Source organism: Ammospiza caudacuta, chromosome 12 (genome assembly GCF_027887145.1).
Source record: "Ammospiza caudacuta isolate bAmmCau1 chromosome 12, bAmmCau1.pri, whole genome shotgun sequence".
Taxonomy (NCBI): domain Eukaryota; kingdom Metazoa; phylum Chordata; class Aves; order Passeriformes; family Passerellidae; genus Ammospiza; species Ammospiza caudacuta.
This window is the reverse complement of record NC_080604.1, coordinates 15,155,360-15,176,012: the sequence shown is the minus strand read 5'-3', so window position 1 is coordinate 15,176,012 and position 20,653 is coordinate 15,155,360. Positions and strand designations below refer to the sequence as shown.

General features: G+C 40.8%; 1 protein-coding gene across 1 annotated transcript in view; it reads right to left on the bottom strand.

Annotated features, from left to right (window-relative positions):
• The window catches only part of PTPRG (protein tyrosine phosphatase receptor type G), a 392,408-nt gene that overhangs the window by 98,613 nt on the left and 273,142 nt on the right, over positions 1-20,653 (bottom strand). The window contains exons 6-7 of the mRNA XM_058812679.1: positions 12,023-12,089; positions 647-804 (exon numbers count right to left, since the gene is read on the bottom strand). Coding sequence (XP_058668662.1) covers positions 647-804; positions 12,023-12,089 — 225 coding nt within the window. The remainder of the gene's footprint in view (positions 1-646; positions 805-12,022; positions 12,090-20,653) is intronic.

Sequence of the window (20,653 nt, the reverse complement as noted above, 5' to 3'; positions counted from 1 at the left end):
TAAGAGGCAAGTCTAAATCCAGCAGGTTGGCTTTCTAAAGACCACACTCTGACATTGTCAAAATACACTGAACCGTCAAACATTTGACTTCATCTAGACATTGCCTTATCAGAACAATTCTTCAAACTCCAGACATTGTGTCTATTTACATTAAAAGCTGCTATGTGCTAATTTTAAAGATTTGTGCACCAGCTAGCTGAGCACATAATGGCAGCTTTACTGTGTTACAAAAACAGTTAAGCATGGAGAATTAATGGAAAGATGTCTTTTCTAATGTAATTAGTTCAAATTACTAAATCTGAGCAGAACTGAAATCACTCACTTTACTTGGAAAAGAAAGTTTCAATTAAAAAGAATAAAAGGGAACTCTATGTAACTATTTACACCCTAGCTTAATTTAATCTTAACAAAAACAATATGAAATAAATCACTGAAAGGAAGCTGGGTTTCATGTTGTACTGTCTTCTCAAGACTGATGGCTCCTGTTCAGAAACAATATTACTTTAGAGAATAAAAAAATCACCAACACTTCCTTTTTTTGTCAACAGAAACATTTGTGTTCTCCAAATTAAACTGGCTGGTTCTGAAAACACTGTCTTAAGGAGGGCAAATGAAGGGGTGGGCTTCACTGACCAAACAAACACACCTGGTGGTAAGAAATGGGCACAGGCTTCCTAAACACGATCCACTCCACGATCTCGCTGCAGGGAGGAGTAGTCAGGGACCCTGTGTAGCGGTAGTAGCTCCCCAGAGACGTTGGCAGAAGTTCCCTCAGCACAAAGGGATCCAGAAAGGTCTCCTTCTCTGCAGGGAAGATTGACAAGCAGGATTACACTTTTTTTTAATGTGTCTTTAAAACAGACATCACATCGCTAGGCAGCCTAACAAGGTGTAATGGCAACAACATATTTTATCATATATGTAATGAAAAATGGAAACCCTCTGTAAGAGCTGACGTGTGGTTTATTAAAAGAGCAGCCAAAATGTTAGTCAGCCCCATCCCAAACACACACCCTCCTAATCTGAACGTGTGCAGGTGTGAAGTGCACTTGCTACCCCACTGGTTTATGTCAGTACAGAAATAACGCTGTAGTCAGTGGTTCCTGTACTCAGTGCCTCTCCAGCCTGATGGCAGCAGGACAGGACCCAGTGGGACACAGCCAGGTCCTGTTTGCTGCTGCCTGACCAGAGCACACCAGGCACTGCATCTGTCCCATCTCTGCCAGCAGCAGAAAGGGATGCAGGAGCAGAGTCAAACCCTCAGTGGATTGCTCAGATGGAGGAGGCAGAGCCATGCTGCTCAGCCAAACTTCCCTGGGAGCTGCCAGGCAGCTGGGCTGAGGAGCAGGGACACAGGACACTGCTGAAGTTCAACGTGGTGCTCAAAGCAACATCCAAGCAGTTGTTCAGGCCTGCCTGCACCCACGCAGGCTGGCACTGCCAGGGTGCTGCCAGACACAGCCAGCACTCCACCACAAATAGGTCTCGCAGGCAGAACTGCTGCCCCTTCTCCCAAATCCAAGCAAGTCCTTCCCAGGGTCCAGCAGTCTGAGGACAAACCTTTTTTTCTCTGAGAATCTCCTTGGACAGCCTGAAATGCAGACCTAAGCACTGGAAGCATTCACCTGCAAGTAACAGTGACAAGCTGGTAATATTTAACGCCAGTGAAGAAAAAGAAACAAACAAAAGGAGGGAACAGCTGCAGGTAAGGCAATTTCCCTGCCATCCCTGAGCATTAATCCTCTGCAATCCATGTTGACTCAGAGGCTGAAGCGCCCTCTCAGCCTCAGTGCAAAGGTGCTCACTGCCTCGGGCAGGCTGACATGAGGGGCTCTCCTGGACATCTCTATTCCTTACTTTCAGTATCCTGCATGCCTCAAACAGGAGCCCACACTTGGGCTGAGGGAAGTCTTTTTTCTGTCTCACCAGAGCTGCTGAGCAAACCCACCACCACCCCCTCCTGCCCCAACAGAAGGGAGAAGCAGGTGGGCTGGTGATTGACACACGTCTTCCAAATGGGATGAAGTCTGCAGAATTCACTTCCACAGCATCCCACAGTCTTCTATAAGTCTTGATCAAATCAGGAGTTGCCTAAGCCTCTTAGCAGCAGTCTGATAATTGGGGGACTTCACTGCTGCTGCACGATGCCAATGATACATACACTTCACGTATCTTCTATTTTCTGCACAATATCAACAGGTCTGTGATGTTTTCATAGCTTTTAGCATTCCAAAACATGAGTAATTCTATTAAAGTCAAGGCACTACTGCAAACTCTTGGTGAACAATTCTTTTCCTTCTAATGCAAGTAGATTTTGACTATATCTGCATCTCCAAAAAGGAAATAAACAAATAACAATCCACATTTTTTCCTCATCATAGCATACCTCTGTGAGAAAAAGTATGCTTAAATTATAAATACTATAATATATGTGATTGACCAAAGTTCAAAGAGATTCTAATCAAGAAGTCATAATCACAGCAAAAGGTCGCATTTAATTTGATTGGCTCATTTTTATGCAGAAAAACTTGGTTAGAAAAACTAGAAACTCAGGCACAGGACTTGATTTCCAAATGCACTACACAAACCTTGACACTGGATTCCTATTTCAGAGCTGTCTCTCTGTATCAGCACTCAGCATACAGTGGGCCATGATAAATCCCAAAGAGTGTCTGAATACATCCCCTGCACTAACAGCCAGTGACTGCACATGAAAGAGCTGGGAGGCAGAGGCACATTTTAAAGTGTTTTCCTCTCAAATTTAAAAAAAAAAAATGTTGCAGTTAAAATTAACAATTTAACTATTTCTAACTTTTGTAATCTTTTAATTACAATGATGGAATCACTTAGGATGCTGGATAAAGGCTCTGCAAATCCACAAATATGGTATCCCTTTATCAAAGGATGGCAGGAGAAGGAAGCTCATTTTACACTTTCAAGGATTTTTGTGCCATATGCTGACAATATTATATTTTAATAATTAATTGTTCATCAAAGGAAAAGATGAAGAACAGGGATGCTAAATTCAAAGTTATTCAAATTGCAAAAATGAATAATGCATAACTTTTATATTAAATACACACTGTATTAAGTAGTCTACATTTCATCCAACTCTGTCTTTCATTTTTAAACATTTTGAACTACAATATGAATAATCAAGTAAAGGAAGCTTATTTAGACAGAGAAATACCTTATTTGAATGCAAACTGGAAGTATCCGACTATGATTAATTTTTGGTTATCAATTAGGGAGGGTTTTTTCCCAAGCACCTGGGAAGTCATAGTCAGCTGTGAAAAAGAATATTTCTCAAGGAAAAAGTAGCTTTGCTAATATACAGTTTAAGTAGGGCAGGGTGTACTCGATCTAATTTTTCATGGCTACAAGCAACGCTCTAAGTTTTCAATAATGAATGCCAAAGATTAAAATGAAAAAATACGTATAATTGGATTAAAATGACTACCAAAATAGATGATAATCAATTGATTATGCTTTAAAAACGTAACACTTTTGAAAACATATCATTCTGTTGTATTGCTTGCCATCTAGATGCATGGTGCAGAGTTTTAGAAATCGGAGTCACAAAGGTCTTCACATGAAACTTAAAGAAAAAGGGACTTTGAAACTCCAGTGCCTGCCTGCCATATCCTTCAAGAGCATATTGAAACAGTAAATGCCATGAAATTAAAGTTCCTAAGACCTTGAGACGGTTTTGAATATGGCATTTTGAAGTCATATAATTTCAAAGACTTCAACGTTAAGTCAGTTATTGTTGTTGGTAAAACTGTAAGGAGAACAATTTCCAGGCTAAGCAAGAGCATTCACTGATTATCATAGATATATTTTTAATATATACATATATATGCCCTCTGTGTGCATGTATACATAGTTCCTACTAAATGAAAAAGAACAAGGTTGGAAATAATAAAAAACCTTTCTTCACTGTCTTTTATTACCAGCTCCTGTTTCCCATTTATAGTGCCTGGGATGGGCATGAACTGTGTCCAGGAGGCTGGGAACAGACTGAGTGGAGTGAGGAGCTTCTAGGAGGAAGAAAGTGGAAAAGGATGGAAGCTACATGACTGATGAGACAACATTTGCAGACAGGTACTAGGAAATAACCGGCAGACAAAAGCAATAAAAGACAGCAAAGCAAATGTGTTCACCTGCAAACACCTGTGAATCACTGATTTCAATGCTGCAAAAGTGACCCATGAGCCACCTACTCCCTCTCACATGTAAGCCCTGCAATGCTCTCTGCTGCTCCTTGTCCTCCTCCCATCTGAGCACCCAAATAGAAATATAAACAATCAGGAAAGCAGAGATGCTGACCCTGAAGACAGGCCCTCGAAATACTGAGCATTCCCTTGGGAAAGAACAATAACCTGCTGCTGCCACCAGTGCTCCCAGGTGATGCAGCAAAGAACAGTACCCAAAACATCTCCCCACTAATGCAGTTTTACCCACAGGTAACAAACAGCAATGCTTTGTTTACAGCACCAATGCTTGGAAAAACATGTTCACTCTAACACCTCAAAGGTAAAAATAGCAAGCACCACAGATTCATTGTTGACCATTAAGACAATGAATGTGGCATTTAAAATACTAAGAGTTCCACAGTATGAAAGGACAATATTGTATTTCAACTCTTACATTCACAAAAAACAATTAACTGAGCCAGCTGGTAACATATTTGACCTTCTGATACACCATTCACATCTGCCTCTTGGCCTCTGTCTCACAACAGCAACACGAAAAGTCACATCCAGCATATTCTTTGTTTGGGCTGAGAAATCTCCCCAGCATTTTGCATGGGACAAAGCCAATTTCTGCACAACTTGACCCAAAGACAGAGCAACTGCAGACATGCTTTAAAAGCCTGACCTATTTACACTCTTTGTCCAGTCATCACCACTAGGTCTGAACTAATACTAAATTGTGCACAATAGTTTACAGAGCAGAAGAAAAAATCAGATCTTAAACCAGATACCAGCAGTGGATCTCCACCAACTACTGCAGTTTTCAGAAGCTGATGCCAACAAATATTATTTTGAAAGATCCATCAATTTTGCCTTCAAGGACTGACTTGCTAAAAATACAGTCTGTAAATCAGTGGAAAAAAATAGACCTGAATTTTAACCAAATCACTAGAGTAAGAGGCTTCTTGAGATATGCAGGTAAACAGCACACAACTATCTGTGATCAAAACTCTTTTAAATCTAACAGGAACTTGGATTGGACATCACAAGAAAATAGCTATATGCCAAGTCCATTTATATCTCATGGAATGCTTTGGGACTTTCATCATGATTTTCTGTAAGAAAACAGGAACTTGGCTGCATTGAAAACAATATCTTAAAATGAGCTTATTTCCAAAATTAACGTATGTGCAGTGCCTGATAGGTACCCAGCTACACTTTGAATAACTGAAATCTGCAATACCAATATGAAGAGCTTTGAAAGTCTCCCAAATTTATTAAACAATGTTATTGCCAATTTCATTTTCACAACGAGCCAAGACATTCTAAAGCTTCTGCATTCAAATTTTTTAAAAGCAAACATACACAAATAATCAAAAGGACACCATGTTGCACACCCACTGAGCCAGAACTTCCCAGATAAAGCAGGCAGCAAAGCACAGCCAAGGACCAGACTCGTGGGGGTGATTTCAAAGATGAGATTACAAATGTTATATATTACTTTAACTGAAAGAATCATCAGATGAATGCTTGCTGTGTAAATCCTGCAGGAAGAGCAGTATCTGACAGTTCTCTGTACTCAGGGTAATTCTTGTCATTTATTGTGCAATTATTTTTCTCACTTTTACTTAAAATTTTTTTTAAAAGAGCCTCTGCTGAGCAATGTAAGGAGCTGTAAGGACACAGCAAGCACAGCATGGCAGGGAGGAGGGGAGTGAGATAATAACACAGTCCTGCAGACTAATTTAATCTGAGACAACCAGTGAGAGGAACAAAAAGCCAGGAGGAAGGAATAAAAAAGGCAAGACTCTTATTCACAAAAAACCATTTCCATGCCACGTGTTGGTCTCAGGCTTAATTTTTCTCACTCCCTTTCTTAAAACAGCTTAGGAGGAAAAGGCTTAGCTGCAGAGAAGAGGTCTTAACTCTTTAAAGAAGGAAAATGTTATTCTGAATCTTTCATGCTTAAGCAGTGCTGATGCAGAGCAGCTGCTAGCATCCCAGACTGGGATGAGACTTCTCCAGGTTTCACAAAACCTGATCTGAGGCAGAGGTACATGAGGCTGGACAGGCAAGGAAACTAAGAAATACAGAATAAGCACCAGCCATAAGAGAAAAAAGAAACTATGACAAAGTTTAGAGAAGAGGAGGATGCCTGGCAAAAGCTGGACCCTGGCAGAGGCTGAAGTGAAGCAGAAGTGCCCAGAGGAGCATGGATTGTTCACATCTGGTCCTGCAGAGCCAGAGCAAAACCACATGTTCTCAGACTTCTCCACCCCTCATTTCTCAGTGAATAGCCCCAAAACCCACCAGCATAGCACTCAAAACCTACTCCCTGCAGATGATTTGTTCACATTCAACATCAGCTTTAATTCCTAACTTTTACAAGTGCAATCTATTTTGTTAGTTTGAGTTAGTTTTTCTGTGCAATTATTAATTCTCTGTCAGCTTACTGATTTTTACTCAGCCATGACCAGCATTGCTTCCTGCAGAGCAGACAGGTGAAGGACCAGAGATTTCCAACACTTCCACCATTAATTCCTTTAAATGATACAGACCCCTGCAGCTATGCACAGAGCTGCCCTATATAAAGGTGTGAACTTATCACCTCTGCTCTCATCTTCATTTCCCACCTCCCTCCTCCTCCCCTTTGCTCCACAGCAATCGTGTCCTGGCCCCTTTCACAGGGCTACTCTGACTGTGAACACAAGAACAGATCAGAAAACAAAAGAATATATCCAGCTCATCCCTGAGGAAAAAGAAATGCTCCTCCACGTTTCCTTCTCAGTTTAACGTACACTGTTGCTCTCCCTTTGATGGTCCTTCCTTGTTCCAAATTGAGCTGCTGCTTCCTTCAAAGTTTTCCTTTCAAAGATGGGGTCCCATGGTATCACATCTCACCTTCACCCCTCTCCCCCACCCTTCTTTACAACCCCATGATATTTGGTGTAGAAGGCAAACAGCTTGTCAGGCGGTGTTATGGTTGAAGTTCAAAACAAAAGGAAAAACGTGTCATGGTGCTAATGGTGTTTTCTTGTTATTATGCATTCTGGTGTGATAGATCCACAGGGTAACTAACACTGTCTAGATTGCTTCTTTTTTAGTGCTGATTTATTTTAACAGATTATTCACTGATTTTTCACCTAGGACAACTGAAGAGATATGCAACATATTTATTCTCTATCCTTTTTAATTATTAAAGCGGTTGTTTCCACTGTATTTTGGTTAAGTTCTCCCCAGCAAGACCAGAAATTTTAGCAATCCCTTGCCTGACCACTTCTGGCCCATCTCAAGGGAGATCCAAGGCTTTACTCGGCTCCATGCTGGGTTCCAGTTACAGCTTTTTAAGATTTTTTCCAACGTCCTTTTTAAATAAACCAAGGTTCCTCTCCTCCCCTCACCCCACCTCATGTTCACAAACAAGCAACAGATGCCATTGATTCACTTTGTACCTAAGCTTTTGATCTTGAAGCACTTTGATATTCAGAGCTCACTTTTGACAAGGAAGGTAATAAGAGCCCCATTTTTGTGACATTGAGCCTTTTCTGCTGTGGTAATTTATTTGCGCTCTAATAATAATTTTCTGCTGATCAGTGTAGATTCTTGACGACAGCCACAGAGAACAGGACAGAGTGACAAAAACATGGTTTCCATCACCCTGAAATCTTTTCCACGGGCCTGGGGTAGTGTGGGCTGCTGTCCCCTCTGACAACACTTGGCCTGCACAGTAAAACAGGATGGTGGTCCTGTGCAGAGCAGCATGCCAGGCTGAGAAAATGTGAATGTCACACAGCCTCCAGTATTGGGTGCCACCCCAGGACTGACATCAGGAAAGAAGGCTCATTTTAATGCCTTCCAGGCACTGGTAAAAACAAGGAAAAGGCTCTAAGAGGCTTACACACAAAACAGTACCAAAAGGGCAAATCAAAGACAGCAAAGGTGGGAAAAGCAATGTTTCTGTGCAATAGCTCCATCCTGCCAGGTGCTCCTCTGAGACCTTGCTGGAATGTGTGGCAGGCAAAAGCTTTCATAGTCATTTTAATGCAAATCAACTGTATAACACATAACCTGGTATTTCAGTCCCTATTCCCACAAGGGCACAATCATTCCCTCCGAGACCTCAGCAGCCTCCTCAGCCCTTGCACAGGAGCAGCTCCTTGCTGCCCTGCAATCCTCAGCATCACAAAGGATGAGGAGTAGAGAGGGGCTCAGGACAGGGCACCCAGCTGAGCATCTGGGCAGCAAAATGGGCAGAGGAGTCAGATGTGCAGCACCAAGAGTGCCCCATGTGTGCTGCAACCACAGCCAGGCACTAGTGGCTTTTTAACCTATGATCCAACTACAACATGAACAACATGCATACTCCGTCCTGTCAGCACCAGCATTGCTGATAGACCCTTCCCACCAGCTTTCATGATGAGAAGAGCATTTCATGATGAAAGGAGCTAAAAGAGGAGCTAAAAAAGACCCCCAGCATTCAGAGCTGAAAGAGCAAGTCAGCCCCAGAAAATCCAAAGCCTACCTGCTTGTACCCCATCCCCTCCCCAGGGAGGGCTGCCCACTCCCAGCTGTCACTCCTGGCTGGGCTCTGTGGCTCCCCACGAGCCCTGGGGCAGTGAGAAGAGCAGGCACCTGGCTGGCAGGAGGTGTGACAAATCCTTGGCAGAGCACAAACCCAAAAGCAATTTCAAAATCAGCAACAAGCATTTGACAGCTCCTGTAAGAGCCTTCTCAGTGATCCTGGGCTGCTCTTGGAGGGCAGATGCAGGAGCTGGGGAGAGGTGTGGGAACAACCTGTTCAGCTGAAAGAACATGGGGCTGACCCCAAAGCATCATCATAGATCCAGACATCATCTGGCAGTTTGGTACACCATGATTTCCCCTTCAGCTAAGAAACTTTATATGGTTGCTCATGTAAAATTAAGTTTAATGTCACCATTAAGATTCTACAAAATTATGCCTGGAGATGAGGAAACAAAATCAACTAAGTAGCAACTAAGCCTGTATTGATTTTTATGTGTATGTTTCTCTATCATTGTTACTAAGCTGGTGACACTGTGAAGGGCACAATTATTTATGTTCCATCAAATTAGTAAGCATTTCAAATCCCTGATGAAATATCAAGCAAAAATTGCTTTCACTTCTACAGAAAGTACTTGTGACTTTGGAAATGTCTGCATACCCCTGGAAGGGCAATGTAAGAACACAAGAACTTCACAGAAAAAAGGATACAAAAAATTTTAAAAAACCCCATATCATCTATGAGTATCATCTGTGTATCCACCTGAGTGTTACCAGATCTGTCACCACTGTGGGGACAGTGTGGGAGCTCTGCACAGAGTGGAGTCCCCAAACAGGGCCAGGCCTTCCAGTAAATGACAAAATGAGGATGATGAGGGTTTGTGTGGGTGTGCCATTCCCATGCTGAGAACTGAATGAGTGTGCAGCACAGCCCAGGAAACATGCTCTGCCAGATGGAGAGAGAGGGACAAGAAAACCTCAACGTTTGTAAGTATTCTTAATTTTACATTATATGTATATGCCTCTGTATTGTGACAACCAGCTAAAACAAACATAGTGATGGAAATGTTATAAAATGCAAAGAAACTTAAGGTTTCAATTTTGCCTTCTTTTGTTGGATTCCTGCTTGATCCAACCACTCTATTCAAAAGCCACAAGAGTTTTTCACTGTGTTTCAGCCAAAAAGTCCTTGTTGCCTTAGGGTCTCAGTTGAATGCAAGGCAAATGGAAAGCAGGAAGAAGCTTTTCAGATAAATTCATAAAGCTGTACTCATGTAAGATGTAAGCAAACCACATCAAGAAAAGAAATGTTATAATCTGGAATAAAACCCTCACATCTTTACTATTATTCTATATAATAACATTAAAAGAGAGATAATATGAGAATTCTTCACTGAAGTGTTCTATCAATATTTAAGTTAAAGAGAATGATCTCTTTCAACAACTGCTTTGCAGGAGGAAATTCCTTTACTGTAACCACCAAAAGAACCTTAGAAAAGGCCTTTAATCAGAGCCTTTGAAACAGGAAGGAAAGCATGATTTTCCTCTTTTTCTTCCTTAATGTTTTGAAAAGGAAACAAGCTATTGAAATATATCAAGTGATTTCCTTTACTTGAAACACTAGCAGACTTCTGTGCATTGTGTGCAAAACAAAAATAAACCCCTTTTATCCACCCAGATTTTGCTGTGGGTAAGACAGCACAGACATGGACTGATCATTGTGTGGCCAGGGAATCACAGCCTGGGGACGAGTCACATCCTACCCAAACAATTAATTTTGGGCATGGAAGAATCCTCTAAGGAGACCCTGGTGTGATTATCCATGAGTGGCTGCTTTGTCTGTGAGGAGCAAGACAGGGAGCAGAAAAACCTGATGAGGTGGCCAAAGCACTGCGTGCTTGCAGGGGGTTGGAGTCTTGCAATAGAAAGCAGGTAGAGAACAAAACTAAAAACAGGTCCCATGTGGGAATCTATAAAAATCAGAAGGTTTTAAGAACTGGTGAAAATCTTTCTTAAAAGGTTTTCACCCAGTCCAGTTAAATGGCAGCTTGGCTGCAGTGTCAAATTACACAGACATTGAAAAAAAACCTTGCAGCCTAACGCCTCCCAGCTTTGCTTTTGCTGGCCTGTTTTGTTATCCAGCAGGAGCGAAGTAATAACTTCTATTTTTGTGGAAAACCACACCAGTTTTTCAGCTCAGTGTGTTGTTTTGTTTCACAGCAGAACACTGCAATTTATAAGTAGCAAAACCTAAGGAAAATTCTCTAAATGAAGGACTTTATGGCGTGTTATCTTTTAACCCATTTTTCACTGTGTTTGGATTTATTTGCCTTCCCAGTTGCAAAGTTAAATGATTCTGAAAGGAGAACAATTAATCCAAGATCCTATTTGTTTTAATCTAACACTGTCAACTAGTTTTAGGTTTGCAGTCAAGAGAAAAAAAATGTCTGTTAAGCTCTACAGCACTACCTAATGTCTAAAGACAATCCTCAGAAAAGGTACAAAGATGTTTTATCACAGCACTATAGATGGAACAGAGATTTATTATTGTACTGAGCACCATTCCAGCAGATGCCTTTTGAATTACAATGAGATTATTAAAACTTTACAAATCATTATTTTAAAACCTGACAAGAGTACTTTGGGAACCGGAGCATCTTGATGTCATTGCTGATGATGTATTACCTGTGGTAAGGCTTCAGGAAAATTCCCAAGTAAAAAATTAGTTATAAAAGTATAAAATATATTAATATTTATTTTAGTACCTGCTATAAGTTCAAGAATAATAGGTATATGCATCAGAACAGCTGAATGGTTGTATTTATGCCAGCATTAGAAAGATGTTCATCTGCAGCAAAGTTTAATTAATTTTCATAGATAGTTAATTTTCTGTTTCATTATCATTTCCCTAAATTTGAAAGACAAATAATTTATTTACAAATAGAAACTTCAGAGAGGTGTATTTTTAGAGCAAACAGAAGATAAATAACAGAGTGAAGCATCCAGGCTGCCTTCGAAGTTCTAATATGAATGATAGATTGCAGCAGGTTGTGATTGATAACTTATGCATTCTGGAGCACTGACTGAAAAGAAACAAATTGTTTACTGTTCACCCCAAACCATTCTCAGGTAACAAATGACTCTGATCTTTACCTATCAAATAATGCCTGTGATGCCCTTAAACATCAGTGAATGAGGAATGTGTGGGCTCACTGTGTCCTTCCAGGGGTGACCTGATCCCTTAAGGACAATATTTCTGCCCCTCTCCCCTTCCCAACAAGTAGAAAGTTTAAGCAGCTACTTACCATGATGTACAACGCCCTTCAACCCATGGATAATGGGATCCAGTGCTGAATTGTCCCTCTGACTGACCTACATGCAAAGGATACAGGATTGGTTACATCTACTCTGGCATTAGGCAGAACAGTTTCAGTTTAATCTTCTAACGAGAGAAAAGAAAAAAAAAAAGATGTTACCTAACAAGCTGCTGAGTTCTCACATTTACAATGGATCTTCACCAAATGCCTAAGGTACATGGTGTCACAAAATACTGAGGAAGGTTAAATAAAAACAAAAAGTGTCCTCTGCATTCTTTAAAGCATTAACCAATTATCAGCCTTGCAAAGCCTAAAAACACAGAGCTGATTTTTCTCCATCTACTCCTTCTTTCATAGAGAAGAACTGCTGTGATAAACAGAAGTCATCTCAGAGCAGTTCATTCCTTACCAACAAGGCCATAGATCTGGTGCTGCCACTGCAGTCAGGGAAGCTGGATCCCTTTCAGCCCTAATGGAATTTGGCCTTGGCATCTCATTGCTATTCATATTTTTAAATTTATTTAATTTAGTGTCTCTTGGACAAAGGAAAGGCAAAAGAGCTCTGTGAGAAGATCTAGAAAAAAACAATCCGTTTTAGACAATGTAATTGCCTGCACTGCTAGACCAAGACCTGGAACATTCCTTCTATCACTCAGAAATTGAACATGTCCTCCACAACAGTGAGATCTACCACCAGAGAGAGAAGGGAAAGGCAGCAGGAAGGATTAACCCTGTTAAGCTTCACAACTTCCAAATTAAACCCATCATTTCAGTCACTTACTTGCAAACAGACAAGGAATTCACAACCAATAATGCATTTTTTTAACCTTTTGCCTCTTCAGAGGTATTGTAGGAATAACTCACAATTTCTGTGAACATCTTCCACTATTTAAGACACTTGCCAATTTACTTTTGGGAGATAAATACTGCCATGTATCTTACTCATGGGGTACATTCTTCCTTCTTTTCCCCACCAGCTTCAGAACCTGAGCAGTGTTGGTAATTTCTGGATGGACAGCTCCTAATAGGCAACACATCCCATACAAAAGAGCTGCCCTGTATTTTACTGCCTGCTGATGACCTCAATGCCATGAGGAAAAACAGAGTTTAATCACATTATGGCCGTGTATTAATGTATTTGGAAAGGAGTGGAGACAAAAGAAGAAAACCCTGAAAAAGGACCCTGTGCCCAGCAGGGAGCACACTGATCTATGAAGGGCAGAACCAGCCTGGAGCTGCTCTTAGGAGGAGGACATCATTGACCACAGCACATCCAAAAACTGTGCTGTAATAACATCACAAATTTTAATAGCCTGATGAGAAAATTGGAATTCACTGCCCAAGTTTCACAAGCACAAGTGCCTCTCATCTTGTCCTTCCTCCCCATAACTAATTAGGATTCTTAGAAACCTTATTATCTTCTCAGCCAACTGCATTGAGATAAACCAAAACAAACCACTTTTCTTTTTCTGTTCATTTGCCCTATGAACTACTCTGCTGTGTTCAGGACACATTCTCATGCACTTCTCTAGAGACAAAATGGTTTGGTGTTGTAAATGGAAATTGAAAATCCTCTCTCATCACAGTACTCCAGAACTTGCAATGATCATCTAGGGCAAGAAATGCAATAAAATTATCAAAGCAGCAAAAGCAGCTTTGAAATATATACAGCTCAGATGTTACTGGACATAACACCATTACCCTGAAGGCTGCAAGCTCTTTGAAGCATGAACTTTAATATGCCCAAAGGGGTGCTCTGTACACTTTGGATCCAGTATAAATAATAATCACAGGACAGTGGACCAAATTACCCACTTTGTAGGTTCTTTCTGACATCTGACAAATCAAAAAGAAACACTAAAAATACAGAGCCTGTTGTGTGACACATTCCTGCATCTTTTCCATTTATCCATGTTTCTCTAACCATGGGTACCACTGAAAAAAAAATCATTAAGATGCAGCTAGCATTTAAGGACAAGAACATAAGAAAATATTGCTCTGGACTTAAACAATGTTTTATTTATTGCTGCCTAACTATAAGTGGTAAAGAGTTTTATTCTGTTTACTTTGGTTTTATTTCTGGTGACAGCTGCAATCAGTTTGAAAAAAGCAAATAGACAGAAAGGATCATAAAGGTTAGAACTCTTCCTTTTGGGATTTTGTGTCAAAGTAGATCAATCCTTAACCTCAGCCCTGGCAGCGCCCCTTTAATCTGAGGTGGTGTGGCTGTATAGATCCAGCCATGCAGCCCCTTTGATAGCACATTCTGCAATGTGCTGTGCTCCTCAGCAGCACAAAACAGGCTCAGGATTTCTATGGAGGCTGGAAGGCAAATGCTCCATGCATCTGTAATCTTGTTTCTCCAGGGGTATGGGGAGCAGGATCTCATGTTTCTTTAAAAATCATATTCAAGCAAGTGCCACTTGCAGAGATGTCAGTTCAGACCTGCATGGGATATAGCTTTATTTTCCTTCCAGGTGCTTTCCTTCCTCTTACCTTACGTTCACACACAGTTCTCTCACACCTCAGTACAACTGTTTCAGGATCTTGGTAAGACCATTAGAAAAGTGACCAAAAGGTTTCTCATTTTGTACAAGGCTTCAGATTTCAGAACAAAAGTTTTCTTACATCTTTTTCTTCAAATTCTTAAACAACCAAAAAAAACCACCTTGAATTTCATCTCTCTATTTTTTTTCACTTCTTTGTATCCTTTTTCTGCCTGTGTTCACAGAGGAAATCAGGTTTCTGAAATCCAAAATGTCAAGTTCTATCCTCATTGCTGCACATCTCTGGTTTAAGTGGCCTGCAGCTACCACACTGGTTGAGATCAGAGATTCACCCATACAAGAATCCTGTCTCTGATAACAGCTGATACTTTAAAGAAAGGAAGAAAAAAAAATAGCAGAAAGGAAAAAAATCTCCAGAATAAAGAAATGTCCTTCTGACCTGCTTTACAATTCCATGCCATGAAGTTTGAGCTTATATCCTCCTACAAACTGTTTTTTTTACTTCCTTTGTTATATAATATGTGTTCTTCCAGACATGTATTTTTTTATCTTATGAACATATCCTGAAGGACAACAGCAATGAATTATTCAGATTGGAATTTCTACATTCCACATTTCTGCTGGTACCTTAGAGAAAGATCACACATCTGTAACTGGGTCTGGGCACTTTGGCTTCACCCAACACATGCCTGGGCAAGGCTTTTCTTGTGCGTGAAAAGCTGTGAGTTTCTCTCCTACTCCTTCAAGAACTTACCAGAAGAAACACCAAGAATGACAAGGAATTCTAGGCACAAACACAAGCCTACAATGCTGCAGAGTGAGTATTAACAGACAGATGGAAAAGCATCCTGAAATTGCCCTAAAATACCCACAGTACCACTACTACAAATGTTGCTTCCTGTACAAGATGCTTTTGCTCAAAACTGACTAACACTCTATAGGTCTGCAGTAAACAGATGAAATAATGCTTGTGTGCATCATTTATAATTGAAAAATGCCTGTAATCCTCTTCAGCAGCAATAAATAGGTAACTGTCATGCTAAGCACAATGGAAAAACAAACACAGAGATATCATCAAGCAGCTTCCTGTGCTAACAGAGCTCTCGCCATAGGGTAAATATGGGACGAACATGATATGAAGAAGCAAAATCTCTTGTTTATTTTACCCTTTGGTGACTCCAGTACCTGGTGCACATGCCATTCTGAATAGAAAGAGTGGCTTGATGTTAATGCAATTATTCAGACAAAAATTTGCAATATGGCAAAAGGCAAGGCACAAGTGACCCCATTCTGCAGTCATAAACCAGATATGCTCTTCACATGAAGGCATGGTGGAAATCTTACTCTAGACAGGTTAGATTTACTTACAGCTCCTGCATCTGATGCAGGGACTGGGAAATTATTCCTTCTTCAGTGAACAAGGCTGATCAGCCATGAGCTCTATTGACAGCACTGTTAACACCTCTCAGCAGCACAATGTGTTGACCCTGTGCTTCAAAGTGCTGCTGCTGCAGCTGTACCCTTGAAGGCAGGCCAGGGAGCTCAGCCTCTTCTCAGGACGACATTAAAACTCCAAAGAGGACAGTTTCAGTGACTGAGCAGAGCAGGAATGTGAACAGAGGACAGACCAGAGCACCTCAGCCAGGCTCACCATGCTAGTTCAGCCACCAAGACACAGCAAGTGAAAATAGACTTTACTGGGCAAAGTTCTACCCCTGTGCTGCAGCTGTACTGAGCTCAGCTTGTCCTCATGAGTTAAAAAACACCAACCTGTTCTCATTTTCTATCACTCATTGTAGAGCAGCCAAAGCTCTCTGTTCATCTGATTATTTTATAGGACAAACTCAGAACCTCCTGAAGACCCTGATTTATCAAAACTCAGCAGAATCATAAAGTGTTAAAATTTATGCCACATGCTGTATAATTAAAGCCATATGCTAAAGTCATGTAAGAAATCCATGACCTGTCTTTCTGCTGGAAACAGTTCTATAAAGCTGCAAAAAAGATCTCAGGCAAACATACTGATCTTACTGTGCTTATTTTAGAAACACCAACAAATAAAAACAAGGAAACACCCAAATACACACTGAGGCAGTTGGAGAGGCCAAACAGCAACATCAGACCTTAACTCAAAGACCCCTGTCCAAAGCACCAGACACTCCCATTGCCCAAAGCTAAAGGCTGAAATCTGAAACCCAGATTATCCTCCCACCAACCAAGGAGGTCGGGAGGGAGCACCACAAGTTTCTCTAATGATCACTGGGTACCAGCTACCTTGTGAGAAGTAGGTGAATATTAATCATTTGAACAGATCAGGAGTAAGGAATACATTTTCCTTTTAAAAATATGTTGGAAGAAAAGGGTGTGGGGGAAAAAAGAACTGAAGAAAACTCACCTATTTGGGTTGATACAAAATACAAATTCCTCTTTCATTTCCACCTTAAAAAATATCTGGCATTTAGACATTAAACTGTCATAAATTTGCAGCAACTGCTTTCAAGCTCATTAAATGGGCTCACAGACAGTATTGCAAAGCATCTCAAAGTGAAGGAGAATGCCACAGTCGGCTATATTGAAAGGTGAAATGACATGCATTTTGTGCAAGGCAGAGGAAAATGAATGGCAACAATTTTGTGATACAGTACCTGAGCCTTTCCCCTCTGAATAGTGATATAATTTACTTTTCTCTCCCACTGCAACATTTGGCCCTTGACTTGGAAACTAAATCTTCCATCTATCAAGCCTTACCCATCTGCTAAGTAAAATGGCCAAGAAAATCTGCATGCCTTGAATTCGATATAGCCAGCTGCTCCCAGAGTGCTGAGCATTAACATCCAGAGACCATCCTCTCGTGCTGCAAAGGACGCTGCCTGCCAAGGATGAATGACTACATACTTAACCGTGGCAGCTGAAGCCACTGACAATGGCTGACACAGAAAGATGCCAATGTGTCAAACTCTACTTTCAATTACAACACTGAAAGTCAGGGGTAATATTCCCCCAACTGTGTGCCTTCAGCTCCCATACAGCCTGCAGTTAAGATATACAAGTCACCAGCCAAAAACCCAAGCTCCAAGCACTCTGTACAAACAGCTAAGAAGAAAAAGGAAACTATTATGAATTAACTTGGTTGCAGAGATTAAATTGTCCTGTAGGGCTTCAGGACAATCAACATGGTTAAACAATTTATTCTTCTAGCAGCTCAGTGATGTTGGACAGACGCCAGTCTCCAATCTCTGTGGGAAAGGACCTGATTTTCAGTTAGTTAGAACAGAAATTATAAGAATCCCATTTAATGTGAACACTGTGCCACACAATACGTATTTTAACACCACAGCAACAGGATTTAAAGAATCCAAGATAATCACCATCAAAAGAAACATTCTTTCCTCACTAAAGGGAAAGCACTAGGGATATTGCTTTTGAAGCTCTTCAAATCCATGTCTTCAGGGCCAAATAAATTCAGGGCCAGCTATCAGCTTGGGCAGCCCTACTCCTAATCCTTCTGAACAGTGATGCTTTAACCTGCATCAATCTGCAGCACTTGGAAGGGATCCTGGCTTTGTGGTCCACACCCTTCTGCCCTGCACTAACTCCATTGTCCCACCTCTTGCTTCTCTCCCTTTTGAAGTCCACATTGTAAAATCTGATTGTGGATAAATATCTAGTTTCTTAAACATTACTGAATAAAAGGAAGTGTAAGATTCCAGCTGGATCTGGAATGCGGATGAACAGATATGAAAAGTTTACATGTGCTTTGCTTTGAAATAAAGCAGGAAATATTTATCTGGAGCTTTCCAGGAGAGCTGATGGGTGAGAAGGGATACTGGTTGACACAACAGCACACTGAGCTATCTATGAAGCCAAGAAAATGCCTACAGAGCTCTCGACATAATGATAAGCTAGATTTGGTGCTCTAAGTTTTTCACCTTCACAAGCACCAAATGATCCAAGAATGATATATTCCTGCTCCTCCACAGATGATATTTTCTTCCATCTCCCCCATATAAGCTATAATTGCACATCTCCCATATGAGCTGATGCAAAAGGACAAATCTGGCCAAAAGCCTGCAGCCTGACAGAGGTGAGCAGGGAGGCAGAAGGCATTTGCTGTGTAATGAATGGACTGCCCAAAGTAAGTATCCTGCAGAATATATTTGTAAGAGAAAACAAGAAATGGAAACAGCCCCCTTAATACTTCAATTTTCTACTCATGTGTAAAATCAGAGAGAATAACAGGTACCCAGGCAAGATATGACACTGAACCTTAAGGTGGCACACGCACTATTTCACACAGATACTACTATGGCCTTTGATTTTTTTAAAATGTGCATTAGAGCTGATTTTGTCTTTGCCTATGGCAACTGGTTTCAAGTTTAGGGATTTGAAGGCAAACTCTGTTGAGTTAAATTTGGGTTTTGGCCTTCAGGTGTTAATAATCCTGCTATGAATGAAAATATTCTGAAGTCATAGAGGTGCATATGCTGGAGGAGGGGGTGCTCCTAAATGTCTCAATCACTATGTTGTTTCAAGGGAAGAGAAAAAAAAAGTTAATGAGTCTTCCAATGATTATTTTAAATAGAGTAATGGGTGTGCATTGATCCTTCTAGCTAATTCCACTTTGAATAATACATCATTCTGACTGAAAGCTTGCTAGTGATGTATGAACTTCATATTTCACTACAGCATTGGAAGATAGCTACTAGCAGGGTGTATTAACTAGCAGTGCCAAAGAGGAAGCTGCACTTTTGCCTTTACTTTTTTGAAGTCCACAATGGTTTTAAGAGCTATTGAACTGACTTTGGGGTCAGGTGTTCTGGCTGTCCCTCATCTTTGGTTGAGTGCAATGAAGCTGTTTGCAACCACTGCTCCTCACAGCCTTTAACTCAGCCCCTGCATCACTTTGTCCCTGCTGCCTCTGCACCTGAGCTGCAGACATTCTGGGCCTAGGATGGGACAAAGCAGGTTATAGATCAGCAACTTCCCCTTTCATTATGTCCAGCAGGGATGCTTGAAAACACAAGGAGCATAAATAGTCACTTTTACACCACAGGTTGGCTGAAATACCAGTGTCACAAAAAGAGCAAAGCACTGGCTACTACAGAAGAACATTGAACAGAATCTGTGCGTTGGTGCAACTTCCTGACACAAGAGACTGTATCAAAAGAAAGCAAGACCATGAAACTCGGAGGAAGAGTTAAGTTTGCTTAATAACTCAGTTCAGAGTGCTCTGTGTTTGTGCACACTGAGTTCCTTTGTTAGCAGAGAGGAGCATTGATCGTGCATTGTAACCTGCTGGCAGTGGCTGATTGGAGCACCAGGCTGAGGAAAACTCTGCAGCTCCCTCTCCACAGCATTTCTTCCATTCACTATCACAAGATTTGCAACCTGCAGCATGGCAAGAAACAACAGACAATGTATTTTCCTTTCTTTTTGTAAGGCACTCTTTTGCCCAAACTTTGACTTATTCCATTGCTAAATTAATTAATTTCCCCAAAGCATTCTTGCACAAATTCAGCTAATTTACTGCAAGTGAATAGCACATTCAATTAACAAATTACTGAATGATCTTAATACACATATATCTAAGGAAAAACAAAAGATATGCTCAGCCCAAAAGCACAATCTGATTAGAGCAATAGAATAGCTCAGATACAAAGTTCTGTAAAAGACAAAAATGTAATTGAAACACAGAGGAGAGGCAGCATCAGTGGCAGCTTCTCAAAGCTGGGGAAGCTTGATTGATAGACTTTGCCATCTGCAGCTGCGCAAAAAATGGCTACAGTAGCTGCAAGTTTATTTAAAGCAATTTCAGTGCACTGAGCCTACTTGTTCTCCTTTGAGAAAATAATATGATTTCTTCATAGAGCATGTAGTCTATTTATTTAAGCAGCAGTGTGCAAGATCTCTCAATCCTACCAGCAGTTCAGCTGGAAAAATGACACACCAGGGGGTAACATTTTATCAGGATGGAGGCTATTTTATAAAAACTGCCATCAGGTATAAACTGTTCTCATCCTCTGAGTTAAAAAAAAAAAAAAAAAAAAAAAGGGGGGGGCCAAAAAAAAAAAAAGACTTTGGTCTCTTAAAAGAGTTTTCTCAATTTGCTCAA